Genomic DNA, 15,956 nt, shown 5'->3' with positions numbered 1-15,956 from the left:
CTTGTTCAACTGTCACTTTCAGCAATTTGCCAAATGACTCCAGAGTTTCAATGAGATAAAGTATTTAGGTACTGCTTTCTGTCATCAATTGTTTCATGAAGTTACTATCAATAGGCAATATTGGAAATACAGATATACTTTACTTTGAACAGTTAAGTATGTACCTACAAGGTAACATAGCTCCTCCCCCCCCCCCAGGTACTGGGGACTGAACTTAGGGGGATCTTGCCCTTGAGCTACACCCCCAGCCCTATTTTTTTCTTTTTTTGTGGTACTGGGGATAAAACTGGGGGGGGGGGCATTCTACCTCTGAGCTATATGCCCTTCCCCATTTTTTATTCTTTATTTTGAAAAGAGTCTCACTGAGTTGCAGAAGGCCTCACTAAGTAGCAGAGGCTTTCCTTGAACCACGATCCTCCTGTCTCAGCCTCCCAAATGCTGGGATTACAAATGTGCACCACCATGCCCAGCTTCCAGCTCTATTTTTTATTCTTTATTTTGAAACAGGGTCTCACTAAGTTGCAGAGGACCTCACTAAGTAGCTAAGGCTGGCCATGAACCTGTGATCCTCTTGTCACAACCTCCCAAGTACTAGGATTACAAGCATTGGCCACCATGTACGGCTTAAATACAACTTTTATAATAGGACTCCCATTTCCAGTGGCTTATAGTTTAGGAATTTTATCTGACCTTGGCTGTGATCCCCACAGACTTTCCATTTCAATCTGAACTACATCCAGAATCTAAGCAGGTATTTAGGCATGCACCTGGGTCTTTTAGGAAGCTCCCATACTCAAGCACACTTGTTTGGCAGAATTCTTTTTTTCTTTTTCTTTTTTTTTTTTTTTTTGTAGGTCTGGGGATGGAACCCAGGGGCATTTGATCTCCGAGCTACACCCCCTACACTATTTTTTTATTCTTTATTTTGAAACAGGGTCTAAGTTACGGAGGGCTTCACTAAGTAGCTGAGGCTGTTTGTGAACCGTGATCCTCGGGTCTCAGCCTCCTGAATGCTGGGATTACAAGCGTGCACCACCATGCCAAGCTTGGCAGATTTCTATTTAGTACAGATGATCATCCCCAGTATTAACTACTTGTAAGTATGAATTTTGATATGGGACATTCCTTTCAGCAAGTCTCATCTGCTTAAAATGAGCACAATGCCTAGGATATCTCTGTAAATGCTCTGGAAAACAACCAGAAAGCCATAGGATTAAATGTAGGGTGTGGCTATTCAGGACCTAAAGATACTGAATATACTTGTTCACAGCAATTTCTTAGGGCTGGGGGTGTAGCTTGGAGGCAGAATGCTCCTGGGTTCCATCCCCAGTACTGAAAAAAAAAAAAGAAAAAAAAAAGACAGACAGAAAGTAAGTAAGTCTAAGTTGCTGAGGGCCTCACTAAGTAGCTGGGGGTGTCCGCGAACCCAGATCCTCCTGTCTCAGCTTTCGAAGTAGTGGAATTATAAGCATGCACCAACACGCCCAGCTATTACTCATTATTTGAAGCCAGATCTAGTGAAATGGTAGTTTAAATATTGATTCCTCTGAAATATAGAACCTTTTTTTCCTCTTATTCTTTCCAACTTAAAGAAAAATGCTAAAAAGCACAAACTTTTGGATTAAGTGTTTAATTTCTAAGAAATAAAGAAGAATTGGATTAAAAGAATGGGTAGGAATCAGATGTGGTGGTGCATGCCTGTAATCCCAGTATTTGGGAGACTGAAACAATGAATCACAGGTTTGAGGACAGCCTCAGCAACTTAGTGAGTCCCTTAGCAACTTAGGGAGACTGTTTCAAAGTCAAAATAAAACAATAGGGCTGGGGTATATTCTGGAGGTAGAACTCTCCTGGGTTCAATCCCAGCACAGCGGGGGTGGGGTGGGGTGGATAAGATAAAAAAACTAAGGGGATGGAAGAGTTCATTTACAACGATTTGTGCTTTTCTTAAGTGGGCTGAAAAGCATAGTTTAAATATACAAACCCCACTGGTAAAATGACACTGATGACAGACTACAGTTCTGTTATCAATTATTAGTTACAATTTCTTCTGCAATGATCATACAATATCTGTGCTGAGTTATAAGGTACACTGCTCTGCATGAGTCCTTCATACTGCATGGCCCATGCTAAGCAACCACAGCCTGCCAGGGCATAGAAAGAAGGAAAAGTGTCTCTCTCTCCTGCTTAGCACTTACTAAAGCATCAAAAACTTTCCCCCCTTGTTCTAACCTCTTCAAAAGAAAACTAACATGCTGAAGGAAGGAAGGAAGGAAGGAAGGAAGGAAGGAAGGAAGGAAGGAAGGAAGACTGATTGACTCTGGGGAAGAGCATTTGGGAGTGGTACGGTGGTAGCTCAGGTAACGACCCGAGCTGACTCTGAGTGCTGGACAGTCATTTCACCTGCCTCGGCCTCCACATGTGGAGAGGGCATCAGGATGTCTGTTCCTCAGGCTGGCCATGAGGGCTACAAGATGACACAAAGGAGGGAAAAGGCCACACAAGGACCAGGTGCTATCATTAATGAAAGATGACTTTGAAGTCTTGGGGTTAGTTCCAGCTGTCCTATTAGTAGAGCCTGTAACCCGAGACAAGTCACTCGCCTATTTAGAACTTTTGAAATATCTGCAGTCTTTGTTGGTCATCACCTCGAAGGCAGGCTTGGCATCTGACTGTTTTCACTATTAGGGATTCACTCTTGCAAATTTTTTTCTCCAGATTTCCCTGATGAATCAGATACTATTTCTTTTGATTAAGTTGGCACTATATTATCTTGTCGTACATCTAGAAACCTTAGGAGGAGCAAAGAAAACAGCCTCTTTCCTCTCCTTTTGTCCTTGGTGAATTTACCATCTCCTGCTCTCTCCATCATTTTTCTGTGCTACAGGTCTCCTGTAACTTTCCTTCTGATGGCAGCATCTGAGCCAGATGACACGAGCACAGATGGGCACAGAGCCACCACATCTGTTTCCAAGGAAGCTTCAGGAACCACCACTTGAGAAGGCTCCTGTAGGAACTGTCTAAGTAAATTCACCTTCAAGGACAGCACTGCTCAGAGGGTTACCTTCATGATGATGCCTCTTAGCGTAAGACACAGATTCTCCTTCATGCTGTGCATGGAACTTCTGAATGCACCTTCTCACAAGATCCTCCCAGCCTGGTTTCATAGCTGCTCTCATGGTGCTCGTATCCAGAGAAGTGATCTTCCCTAGGAGTTAAAAGTAGGCAGTTTACCTTTATATTCTCCAATTCCTTATGAAATATTAACAATTTATAAATAAATTTATTTATAGTCACCCTTGGTATATGTGAGGGACTGGTTCTGATAGCCCCCATGAATACCAAAGTCTGCGGATACTGCTTACGTCCCTTATATGAAATGATGGGGCATTTGCATATAACCTATGTGCATCTTCCTTATACGTTCTTCCCCCCTTCTGGTACTGGGGATTGAACCTAGGAGTGCTTTACCACTGAGCTATATCCCCAGCCCTTTATAAATTTTTTATTTTGAAGCAGGGTCTCACGAAGCAGGTCTCACTAAGTTTCCCAGGCTGTCCTCAAACTTGAGATACTCCCGCCTAAGGCTCCTGAGTAACCGATCATTAGGCATATACTACTATGCCTGGTTCCCTAAACTTTAATCTCTACATTGCTTCCTAATACAATGTAAACACTATATAAATAGTTGTTATACTTTACTGTTTGGTACTCAGTCAATATAGACATAATATTTTTTCCTGAATATTTTTGATATGTAGTAGTTGAACCCATACAGAACATAATCCACAGATTCAGAGGGCCAACTGTATTTAGAACAGGTAGCATAAGCTGGGAGTGGTAGCACATGCCTGTGATCTCTTTACTTGCAGGCTGAGACAGGAGGATAGCATGTTCACAACCAGCCTCTGCAACTTAGTGAGGCCATCTGAAACTTAAGGAGATTCTGTTTCAAAATAAAGAATAAGAAATGAGGCTAGGAGGGTGGCTCAGAAGCAGAATATCCCTGGGTTAAACTCGCAGTACCACAGATGAAATAAAATAGAATACATGGCACAAGTCAATGGACCAAAAGTATATACAGTGAAACCAAGTGTCTGTCCCTCTTTAGTTCTCCTATCCCTCCATACTTCCACCCCTGCAACAAACACTATTAGCAGCTTCGTGGTAGTCTTCTAAATATAATTCTCGCTTTCACAAATATCTAAATATTCTGAAATGATTTATTTGGTCTTCTTTGGCAAGAAAATTTACCTTGCAGGTCCTGGCGAGTAGTGAAACTTTCTGAGGAGGGAAGAACAGGTCTTTCCTTCATGGGAACTCTTCTTGCCACACAAATCAAGCAGGACTGCAAATCTAAAAGCACACACACCCATGTTATCATATCAAGTTTTTTTTAGTGATTCAAACAAACTTGAATAGTATGACAGCACAATCTTATAAATCAGTGAGAGAGAGAGAGAGAGAGAGAGAGAGAGAGAGAGAGAGAGAGAGAGAGAGAGAGAGAGAGAGAACACACCGTGTACCTCAGCTACTCACTGGCTTCATTCTCTCTTCAACTAAAGTGGGAGGCAACTGTGGAGAGGGAGCTGGGAGCAAAGGATGAGCTACCCAAGACACACACAAAGTATGATAGGAACACATCTCTTACACAGGTTAGCATCAGAAAACATCTCCCCAGTGAGGAACAATGGAATCCTCTTCCTTACTGACAACCAACAGTAACAGCCAGCTTGATTTGTAATAAAGTACAAAGGGGTGGAAACTAAAATCTGATACTATGCTTGGTTAAGGGTGTGTTTCTTGGGTTTTAGGTTCACTACAATACAGAAAAACTAGAGATACCTTCTACCAAACTATATAGGTCCACCTACAATGGCACTATAAAATTTAAAATGAAGAATATATATTGAGTCAGGTCATAGAATCTGTGAACAAATCCCACAGTACCTAGAAAATGTAATGTGTGCTGAATTATAGTTTAGAATCCAGGCCAGGTTAATTTCTCAGCCTGCCAGTGCTAGGCATTTATTCTTCACCCCACTTCAAATGTTTTCCACATCAAGGTTCACTTCTAGAGAACAGGAAAATTTTTTACTTATCTTTGTAACAGAGTACATTAGCTGGCCTGTTCAATTTAAAACAGGATGCTACAATGTAAAAATGCTACAAGCATGTGGTGGAACATGCTTATAATCCCAGGACTTGGGAGGCTGAGACAAGAGGATCACAGGCCAGCAGCCAGCCTTAGGAGGCCCTCTGCAACTTAGTGAGACCCTGTTTCAAAAAAAGAATAAAAAAATAGGGCAGGGGGTGTAGCTCAGAAGTATAATGTTCCTGAATTTGGTTCCCAGTTACATTAAAAAACATGCAAACAAACAAAAAACTCCAGGCTGTTAAAAAGAATAAAGCAGTCTCTTCATTACTATTTATGCAATTGATTTATGATTGTTCACCTAGAGAAAAAAGTTTCTTTTTTTATAAATTTATTGGTGCATTATACTCTCACATCCTAACATAGTTCACAGTGATAGTGACATATGTACATACAGCACTTGGTGAGCTTCCCCCTGATGAAAAGAGTTTCTTGGAATCTATCCATACACAGTTGGTATCTCAAAATTAAAAAATAGTAACTATCAGTGTGTGGGAGGGTAAGGCTTAATGGTAGAGGACATGGGTTCCCTTCCCAGCACTGAAACAAAAGCTGTAGATTTGAGCATTTATTATGAGATAAACATCTCTGCAGCTACTTTACAGGTCATCAACTCATTAATCCTCCCTATAGCTCTAAGGGAAGGAGTCACAACATCTCCATTTACAAGAAAGCCAAAGTGCTAAGTTAAATAAAGAAACTTGCTCAACATCACAGAAAGTTTTGGAGAAACCAGGATTCAAACCTGAGTACACCATGGCTTATCTCAAAGCTATACATCCAGCCCTTTTTTGTTTGTTTTTTAAACAGAGGTTCTCTAAGTTACAGAGGCTGTCCTTGAACCTGTGATTCTCCAGTCTCAGCCTCCCAAGTAATGGGATTACAGGTGTGCGCCACCATGCCTGGTTCAACTGTAACACCCCCCCCCCCCAAATCCCAGTACTGGGGATTGAACTCAGGAGCATTCTACCTCTAAGCTACACTCCCAGCCCTATTTTTTAATTCTGTATTTTGAAACAGGGTCTCACTAAGTTGTGGAGGCCTTCACTAAGTAGCTGAGGCTGGCTGCAGCCTCCCAAGTACTAGGATTACAAGCATGTGCCACCATGCCCAGCTCAATTGTACCTTTTTTTAATGTTGCTTTAGAGTATTATCATGCAAGAATTAACAGCATTTACTCTTGGTGCATAAAACAGTATAATGTCATTTGATGATCCACACCTCTATATCAGCTCTAATAATTCATTTCCAATAAAATTTAAAACAATTTGCATACTATAAACAATACTATTTTTTGGAGGTACTGAAGATTGAACCCAGGGGCATTCTACCCCAAGTTACAATCTATCCCCAAGTTATTCTTTATTTGGAAACAGGGCCTAAGTTGCAGATGGCCTCATTATGTAGCTGAGGCTAGCCCCAAATCTGTGATCCTCCTGTCTCAGCCTCCCATGTACTGGGATTACAAGCGTGTGCCACTACCACCGGCTAATAAGAAATACTAAATCATTAGTACTCAATGACAACTATGGCTCAGGCATATTCATTTAAACCTCAATACATTCTCATATTGGTAACGTCACCTGGTTAATAACTTGAAGCTCAGAGAGGTCCAAGGTATTTTCCCAGTCACAAAGCTGGTACATGGCTGGTAGACTGGCTTGTCTTGATTATACAGCCCAAATATTTCCCTCTACTAGCAGTCACCAGCTCTTCCCCTTCTCAATACAGGCAGAACGCATTCTCTAGCACTGTCTTGCGCCACAGAGAGCAAACCTCTGCTGGCAGCAAGGGCTTGCTTAGAGCGTGGGGTGGGAGGGAACACTGCATCAGCATTTCTTTATGAGGAATGGTCTAGTAAGCTTATATAGTAACCCAACCTATCCCTCGACTCCCATCTTTACTGTTTCTTAGACACTATTCTTTTATACCATGCTGTAGACCTGGCATTCATGGATAAGCTATATGGTTTTCACTAATTTCTTGAAAGTATATGAAAAAAGTGGCTGTACCTGTGCGCATTTTTCTAGGGCAGAGAAACATGGTTTGCATTAGATGTACAAAGAAACCCAGGACCGCAAAATTGTTTAACCAGTATTAGAGCTACATTAATACAGCAGTCATTAGCCACATGTGGCTATATACATGTAAATTTAATAACAAAAAAAAATTGGGTTCCTAGCTATACTATTAGCATTTCAAGTGTTCAACAGCTACTTGTGGATAGAGGTGGCTTTGCTATCTATTCTTTTGGACAACACTGTACTAGACAATTAAAAAAAAAAACACCAAAACTGCTTCTAAATTTTCCTCTGTGTGATCACTAGTTTTAGATTATTAAGTGTGAAAGAAGCTGTACAGAAGTAAGCACACAGATATATAACACATCTGAGGGGTCTTATTCTAGTCTACCTTCTCCTTCTTCTTTGATGGACTTTGGTTGAGAGACAGCAAAACACTGCATAGCTTCATACTTCTGATGTGCTTCCTGGTTGTCATGGCCTTCCTCTTCGGAATCCGGTAAAGGTTTTACCAGCATCCGGCAGTTGAAGGTATGGCTGTTCCGCCTGGGAGGTTCGCCAGACCAAGATCCCCCATTCACTGTCAAGGCAAAAGTATCCAATATTATAAATGAGCCTCAGATTTGCTTTTCCTTACTCTGAATAGAAAAAATATGATTACCTTACTTTTACACTGTGTTTTACATTCTTTAAAGTACTTTCATACTCTAGAGGGGGGAAGTTTCTGAGTTAATCACTTGACAACATGAAAATGAACATTCTTGGGATTTTCAAAACATCTTTTGCAGTCCTTACATTTCACCCTGGTTGCTTTCTTTCAAGTTCACTTGGATTATTTATTACTAGAATACCATGGTTTCTATTTTCGGGGTTTCCCCAAATCTTTGATTTTTTAGAACTTTAGTTCAATCTACTTGTATCAGAGTTTTAGATGTGTTATTCCCTAATCAAAATTGTGAATCGCATCAATTGGTATATAACTCAAATGTTTTCAAAGAACTTGGGCTTGTGGTCAGAAGTATGAGGCCCAGCAGGGCATGGTGGCGCACGCTTGTAATCCCAGCATTTGGGAGGCTGAGACTGAAGGATCGCAGTTCGCCGACAGCCTCAGCTACTTAGTGAGGCCTTTTGCAACTCAGTGAGACCCGGTTTCAAAATAAAGAATAAAAAATAGGGCAGGGGGTGTAGCTCGGAGTACGAATGCCCCTGAGTTCCATCCCTAGACCCGCAAAAAAAAAAAAAAAAGTATAAGGCCCATTTCATAGAAATCAAAACCTCACTAACTAGCTCCACCTCATCCACCTAGCCAGATCTTACAATTGCCCAGCTCAAGCCTCTCCACACCCTGCCGTACTCAGTCTTACTGTCTCCCACCCAAAGTCTCAGGCTGCCTCCATCTGTCCATCCAAAAGTATCACGCTCTAAGGCTGAGCTCCTCAGTAACAAATACTTCACCAACTACGGCAGGTACCCATACTGCCTCTCTTACAAAACTTTCTTTACTAACATTTCACAGAAACTTCAAAACTAAAAACATACAAATTAATTCAAGAAAGAGTTATTAAACTAAAGGAGAGGCATCAAATTTTTAAAATGCAGTGGGGAAAAAAATGCCTGACTTCGGACATTAAAGGGTATTTATGGGCCAGGTGAGAAAACTGATATCCAAAGAAGCTTCAACTACTAGAAGAGCTACAATCAGAATCTACCTGAACTTCCATTCTGGTCTTCTTTTCTATACCATTCGTAATGTTTTTCTAAAAATATTAGGACCAGAACAATGAAATGAGTTTTAAAAAAGGATGAGACATAAACAAGCATGCCCTTCCAAGTCATCAGGATAGAGCATACTTAGCAGGGTAGGTGTTGGTGTAAACACAGTGCTATACCCACAACCACTAGGCTGTAGAGCAATGTAACAGAAAACAACAGACAGAAAAAGTGAATACCAACATAATTATAAAAAAACAACTTTTTTTCGCTACTGGGATTGAACCTAGGGGCATTCTACCTCTGAAGTTCATACCCAGCCCTCTTTTATTCTTTATTTTGAAACAGGTTCTCACTAAGTTGTAGAGGGCCTCGTTAAGTAGTTGAGACTGGCTAAGAACCTGTGATCCTCCTGTCTCAGCCTCCTGAATGCTAGGATTACAAGCATGTGCCACTATACCCGAAGTAACCAGTTAGCTTTACATGTCTTTGTAGATGAGTTTATTTTGCTATCAGCATTTGTAAAAGAGTATTTACATAATGGAGACTACATATCAGTCAAAGAAAAAAGGGAGAGAAGAGTTCTTATTATTTAAGCTTAGTAAATTAAAAGTAAAAAATAAAGGCATAATATAAAGCAAGGCAAAGAGCTCCTAGACATGTGAATTAATAAGTATGGGTCCTTTCTCAACCTATATGTCATCAATTTATTAGAAAAACTCTGAAAATATTAGTTACTTGAACTGGCAAATACATTTTCTTATTCACTTACTAGAGAATATAATGAAAGAATCCCACACAAGTATTCATACATTTTGAATTACTGTTGCAGTTACTTTGAACAAAGGGTTTAAACTATCAAGGAAAAGAGAGCCATAATAAATACCCCCCCCCCACACACACACACACACCAGTACTGGAGATGGAACCCAGGGGCATTCTACCGCCAAGATACACCCCCATCCCTATTTTTTACTCTATTTTGAAACAGTATCTTATTGAGTTGCAAAGGGCCTCACTAAGTAGTAGCTGAGGTTGTCCAAGAACCATGATCCTATCTCAGCCTCCCAAATGCTGGGATTACAAGTGTGTGCCACCACGCCCAGCCCATAATGAAATTTGAAAAGGATACTGTGTTAGCTATCAGGCCTGCTAAAATCAATAGTTTTAAGAGAAAGAACAGAAACGCTTGCTAACTCAAGACCTAACTTTATTCTGTATTAAAATATTCACGCCTTTATCTGTGAAGATGTTCTTAGCATGCTCAGTTTAAGTGAGAATATTAAAAAAAGAATCACCAAGTAAGTGTAAAAGCAGTTCTTTCTCTAAGGCAGCAACTAAGGTGGCCATGCTGTGAGTCACCATTTTAGAATGTGGTCTTAATCATCACATATACTTTGGGGCAGCACCTCCAAAATAAACTAAAGACGTTAGGGGATTTGAGACTGGGTGAGTGTGCTAGGGAGGTCGTGCCTGGTGATGCCACTTTCAGAGTCACTCATGAGCCTGAGATGAAACAGCCCACTCAGTGCGGCAGGGTTAATATGCTGGAACCTCTCTCCATTTCCCTCATTCCTTAGCTTTTATTTTAGAATGTCATATACAAATCATACCCTTTTCACATATAAGACTCAAAATAAGTTGGATCTCCAGCTTCTTGTGATCATCTACTTTTCAGACAGTCATGAGGAAAATGGCACAGGACAGGGTAAGGCCAACTGTCACCTTCTTAAGAAAGAATAAAAACAAACTCCACGACACTGGTTGATGTACTTTTCATCTGAATCATTTCATGTTCTTTAAATACAGAGTCAAATGATCATTTACTGATGATCAGTATCAGATGATGATCTTTCCAACATTTCTAAGCTTAAATATTCAACAAAAGTGACCCTAAAAAGCTACCCAGTCACTTATCCCCAATGGATATAATGCAGTTTTATTTTATTCCCTCCGACAAAAACCATGTGTGAATGGGGAGGTGGAGGGGGGTGAGGGTGGCCCAGAAGACAATCATTTACCTATAGACTTTGGCAGCAGGTTTTTGACAAATTCAGTGTGGTCCCCAACATGCAGGATGCTATATACACTTTTGTTCATCAGCTCTTCTTGATTATACCTTAGATACTGTGTCACATTCTCTGAAACAAACACCACGTTGCCTTCCAGGTTCACTACAAAGAAGAACCCATCGAGGGCCTAACAGAAAAGACAAAAGTTGCATTAAAAAGCATCATACATCAAATTATATAAAATTGCTAAGAAGGGGATATTTCCTTTAAGGGAAACACTAATTCACATGTGAATAGAAGAGATCTCCCTTGCTCCTTTCCTAGTTTTCAGAAACAACACATTTTCTCTTGGGGAACAGAAATTATTCCATTTTAGTCAGTGGAAGAGATCCTAGTTCAGCATCTCTTATCACAAAATTAAATGACTCTGTTAACTTACCAGGAGATAATTATTGCCAAATAAATAAAAGTGTACACACATTTATCTGCATTTTCAAAATGAGACTGATGTACCATTCCGCAGGCCTAAGAACCAACTCACTACATGGTTATTTGACTCTACAGTTTTTCATGTTATACAATGAAAGGAAGGAGTCAGTGATTATTTTTTTTCTCAGCTTAAAAATAAGTATCAAAAACATACCAAAATTCCACTGCTTTTAAAGTCCCACATTAAAATGAAAACAAATGCAGATGAATTGAGATTTTCAAAGAAACATTACTCCTCTATTGTTTGGTGTGTGTGGCTCCACCCCTGACTTGGTAAGAATCTTCAGGGGATTTCAATACTGTCTGCTTGTTCTTCAGATTAAGGCATGGGTTCTTAAATTATCTACCTGCCAGTAGCATGCTTCTTGCAATGGGTTCATAATCTCATTCTGTGTTATCTCAGTCTGGTTTAGAAAAAGAGATGAGAGAGCTAAGATAATTTCAGGAAGTGAAGACAGCAATAATAGCTATGGCCAAAGTTCTCTGTATTTAACATAAATTGTGCCATTCTAATATTTATGATTCTGGAAGAAAAGTTTCATCTTTACAATTTTACAGAAGAGGCTAAATGATTGCTCGTGATCTTATAATAGTCAGTGGCAGAGTTGGATTTGAATCCAGGTGGGCCTGACATGACATCTTGTGCCTTCCACAGCCAGGCAGCAGGGCATGATTCCCCATTGCAGGACCCTGTGGGTGTTCTCATCATGTCTGCACTGGCACTGAGAGGCTGGGGCTTCAGTGAGCTCCTCCTACTTGTACTCCCCACGTCCCCCTTTTAATCCTTGCTTTGATCTCTATATTAATGGATCAGGTGAATGAATGGGACTAGAAAAGGCTGATATTGACCTGGGCTACATGGTCTGGTCAGTTTATGCCAGGGAGTTTTCTTATTCTCTCTGTATATACATATATATATATATATATACATATATATACACATATATATATATATATATTCCTAACAAAAATGTTACATGGACACACACACATAATAGTAGATATGGATAGGATCTAAGTGTTAACTTTTTTCCTTAAGTTATTATACAAGATCCTATTTTGCGAGCTACCTCTGAATATATTCCATTTTTAAATCTATTTTCTTATATTTTTGTGCTTTTATTGGTACATTATAGTCTCACATAATATCAATCATGTTGACAATGACATACATGCACACAGTCGGTGCCCCTCCCCTCTTCCCCTCTCTCAATACAGAGTATGCAGATTGACATTGATTTTCACACATATAACACAGTTGATGGTAGTATTTCTAATAATTAACCTCAGTCTTCCCCCTCCCCTACTACCCTAGATCTCCTGGCTCCTCTGAGGTTTTTCCTTCATTATCTAGAGTCTCTCTTCTATCCCAATTACTCCCTATCCTACACATATTAGAGAAAATATATGACCCTTCATTCTCTGTGATTAGCTAATCTCACTTAACATAATGTTCTCAAAGTTCTTCCATTTTCTTGCAAATAACATGATTGTTTTTCTTTATTGCTAAATAAAATTCCATTGTGTGTATTTCCCATAATTCTGCCATCCATTCATCTGTTGATGGACACCGAGGTTTGTTCCATAATTTGGTTACTGTGAACTGTGCTGCTATAAACATGGGTATGCATATATTTTCATTATGAAACGAAGTGCTTTCTTCAACTAGAACTGACCATAAGATACCTAAGAGAATATCCTTTTTTAAAAATGTAACATTACTTAATTTTAGATTTTTCTTAAGTATTCTGTCACTAGGCTGACACTCTTGAGAACTGTTCGCAAGTGTGAGCACTAGCAATTGGACAGGAAGGCACTCAGCTGATCAGTTATGTGCCAAGGGTCCCCTTTATTTATTTGTGTGTATATATATAATTTTATGATAATGGGGATGGAACCCAGGGGCACTGTACCTCCAAGCTATACCCCCAGGCCTATTTTTTTTTTCTTAGTCTTTTTATCTTTTTGAAGCAGGGCCTCACCGAGTTGCAAAGGACCTCACTAAGTAGAAGAGGCTGTCCATGAACCGTGATCCTCAGCCTCCTGAATGCTGGGATTACAAGCATGCGCCACCACACCTAGCTCCCAATTGTCCCCTTTAAACTTACTACTTTAGAGCTATGTTCAAGTTTGTATGTTTGTTTGTCTTTGGGTGGTACTGAGGATAGAACCCTTCTACTCTGGGCTACACTCCCAGACCTATTTTATTTTTTTTGGAAACAGGGTCTCTTAAACCAGCAAGGCTGGCTTTGAACCTGCGCGATCCTCCTGTCTCCGCCTCCCAAGCACCATGCCCGGCTTCAAGGTTTTTTTTTTTTTTTTAATAAACATATTTCCTATAGCTTATTTTTTTAAATGTATGTTTCTTTCTACTGCTTTATACTATAGTTAAAAAGACTGATCTTGGTCTAATAAAATAAAAAGATGAAATTGTTTCATTTGATAAAACCATTTTTCTTTTTTTTTGGGTGGTACCAGGGGTGGAACCCAGGGGCTTTCTATCTCCAAGCTCTACTCCTAGACCTATTTTATACTTTATTTGAAAACAGGGTCTCACTAAGTTGCTGAGAGCCTCACTCAGAAGCTGAGGCTGGCTTCGAACCTGTGCGATCCTATTTCAGCCTCCCAAGTTCTGGGATTACAAGCGTGCTGCACCACTTCTGGCTTAAACCATATTTTTTTTAAAGCTCACTATAAAATGCTCTGAGGAAAAAAGCTGACATTTGGTTTTGTTGCCTAGCAACCACTATGCTATGATGCAAGCATGAGTGTGCATCTCTGCCTAGGAACAGCTCCATGATAACATGTTTTTTTTCCCCCCTGTTTAAATGATTAAACATAAACAAGGATAAAGATTTAAATTTAAACCATAAGTCACGAGATTCAAGCACTACCTCTATATTTAGCACTAAAGTCCTGCTGCACAGGTACTGACCTTATTTTGAAACACCAAAAATGCTGGTTTGATTTTTGAGATTAGGTCCACTGACACCTAGCTATCTGATTTCTGCAATTAATGAACTCATTCTCAAAGGGCTCGAGTCACAGTTTTATAGTTACTCTAAGTATTTTACTTTTAGAAGCCTCAAAAGTCTTCAAGAGTGTCTACTGTAATTTCCCCCCTAGACACAATGAACAAACACAAATTTATGGGTTATTTCTCAAATGAAACAATTTAGGTTACCATAATTTTCAAATAAATTCTGTTTTTAACTAAAAAATTTTTCCAAAGGAAATTATCTACTTTCTTCTATGTAATGCTGACCAGTCCACTTCGGTAAGTTTTTACTATCAGCTTCTAAAATCCAAGTGGGAAGCAGCACTCTGCCTTCCACTGTCTCCTTGAATAGCGAAAATCAGGTTAAGTTCATTTGTTTTTGTTGTTGTTGTTGTTTTGTTTTTATGAAATTGTGGTTTAATTTTTTAAGCCAGTGATTCAAGAGAAGATGAACAAGAGCCAGGAGGGGTCATTTAAATCCTTTTGGCAGAAGATCCAGCCCCAGGAAATGAATTTTATCATTTCTAAATTCAAAGACCAGGTCAGATGATCTTCAGTCTTTTCTGTCTCTCCCTCACCTCCTGCCCCCAATTAAATGGTAGATTTTTAGAGTTAGATTTTCTAAAAATAAAAAATCATCTTATGCACCAACTGAAAAGGGGGGAGTAATGAGGCTGTGAAAGTATTGGTTATCTTTATTTTAAAAAGCCTAATTTCCTAGTATGTGGCTGCTCAGCAAGTTGATTCTACAAGGGCAATGCTGCAAAGCCTCTGCTGCGGTACTTCTCCATCTCATCATATCATCAGCCAAGCAAATTATCCTGAGAACTGACACAGTTTATGTGTCTACTTCCTCTGTTTCTTGTTATATATTCTCTCATTTTACCATAGTTTATATGTTGAATTTTAAATTTGCAACAGGTATAGCCAAACTCTTGGTGTTTAGCACTAGTTAATAAAAATAGGAAAAGTGGATCCTAAATTCTAAATGGTTGCTGGTAATGAAACTTTCCACAATTAATAAAGAGGCCAAGCTTTACACTAATGCATATCTTAAGAGTTCCTTCTGCTATTATTTCAATTTTCTTTTTTTTTTTTTGGTGGTACCAGGGGTGGAACCCAGGTGTTTTTCTACCTCCGGTTTGTACTCCCAGACCTATTTTAAACTTTATTTGGAAACAGAGTCTCACTAAGTTTCTGAGAGCCTCACTCAGTAGCTGAGGCTGGCTTCAAACCTGTGCGAGCCTCCTGTCTCAGCCTCCCAGGCACTGAGATTACAAGCCTGCGCCACCATGCCCTGCTTCAACTTTCATTTTTAGTTGATAAGCTAGTTTGAATTAACATACATAAAAAGCATAAAACTCTTTGGTTCTCACATTTTGACTTGCATATACAGGCAGGTATATGGCATATATAAATTTAATTGGGAAGATGTGAAATTAAATTATATCACAGAATTAAATAGGTCTTATGAACATAGACTATGAATAGAATTTGTTTTTCAAAATGAGTTCTCAACTGGCAATAAAAATGTGTCCGTTCATACTCTAATTTAGTTAATTTCATTCATT

General features: G+C 39.5%; 1 protein-coding gene across 1 annotated transcript in view; it reads right to left on the bottom strand.

Annotated features, from left to right (window-relative positions):
- The window catches only part of NCOA2 (nuclear receptor coactivator 2), a gene marked incomplete at both ends in the record, with an annotated part of 110,894 nt that overhangs the window by 44,945 nt on the left and 49,993 nt on the right, over positions 1-15,956 (bottom strand). The window contains 4 exons of the mRNA XM_080694764.1: positions 3,065-3,208; positions 4,255-4,356; positions 7,568-7,756; positions 10,908-11,085. Of these exons, the coding sequence (XP_080550890.1) occupies positions 3,065-3,208; positions 4,255-4,356; positions 7,568-7,756; positions 10,908-11,085 (613 nt within the window). The remainder of the gene's footprint in view (positions 1-3,064; positions 3,209-4,254; positions 4,357-7,567; positions 7,757-10,907; positions 11,086-15,956) is intronic.

This window comes from Muscardinus avellanarius (genome assembly GCF_963383645.1).
Source record: "Muscardinus avellanarius genome assembly, chromosome: 4".
NCBI classification, from domain to species: domain Eukaryota; kingdom Metazoa; phylum Chordata; class Mammalia; order Rodentia; family Gliridae; genus Muscardinus; species Muscardinus avellanarius.
This window is presented reverse-complemented; position numbering and strand designations above follow the sequence as displayed.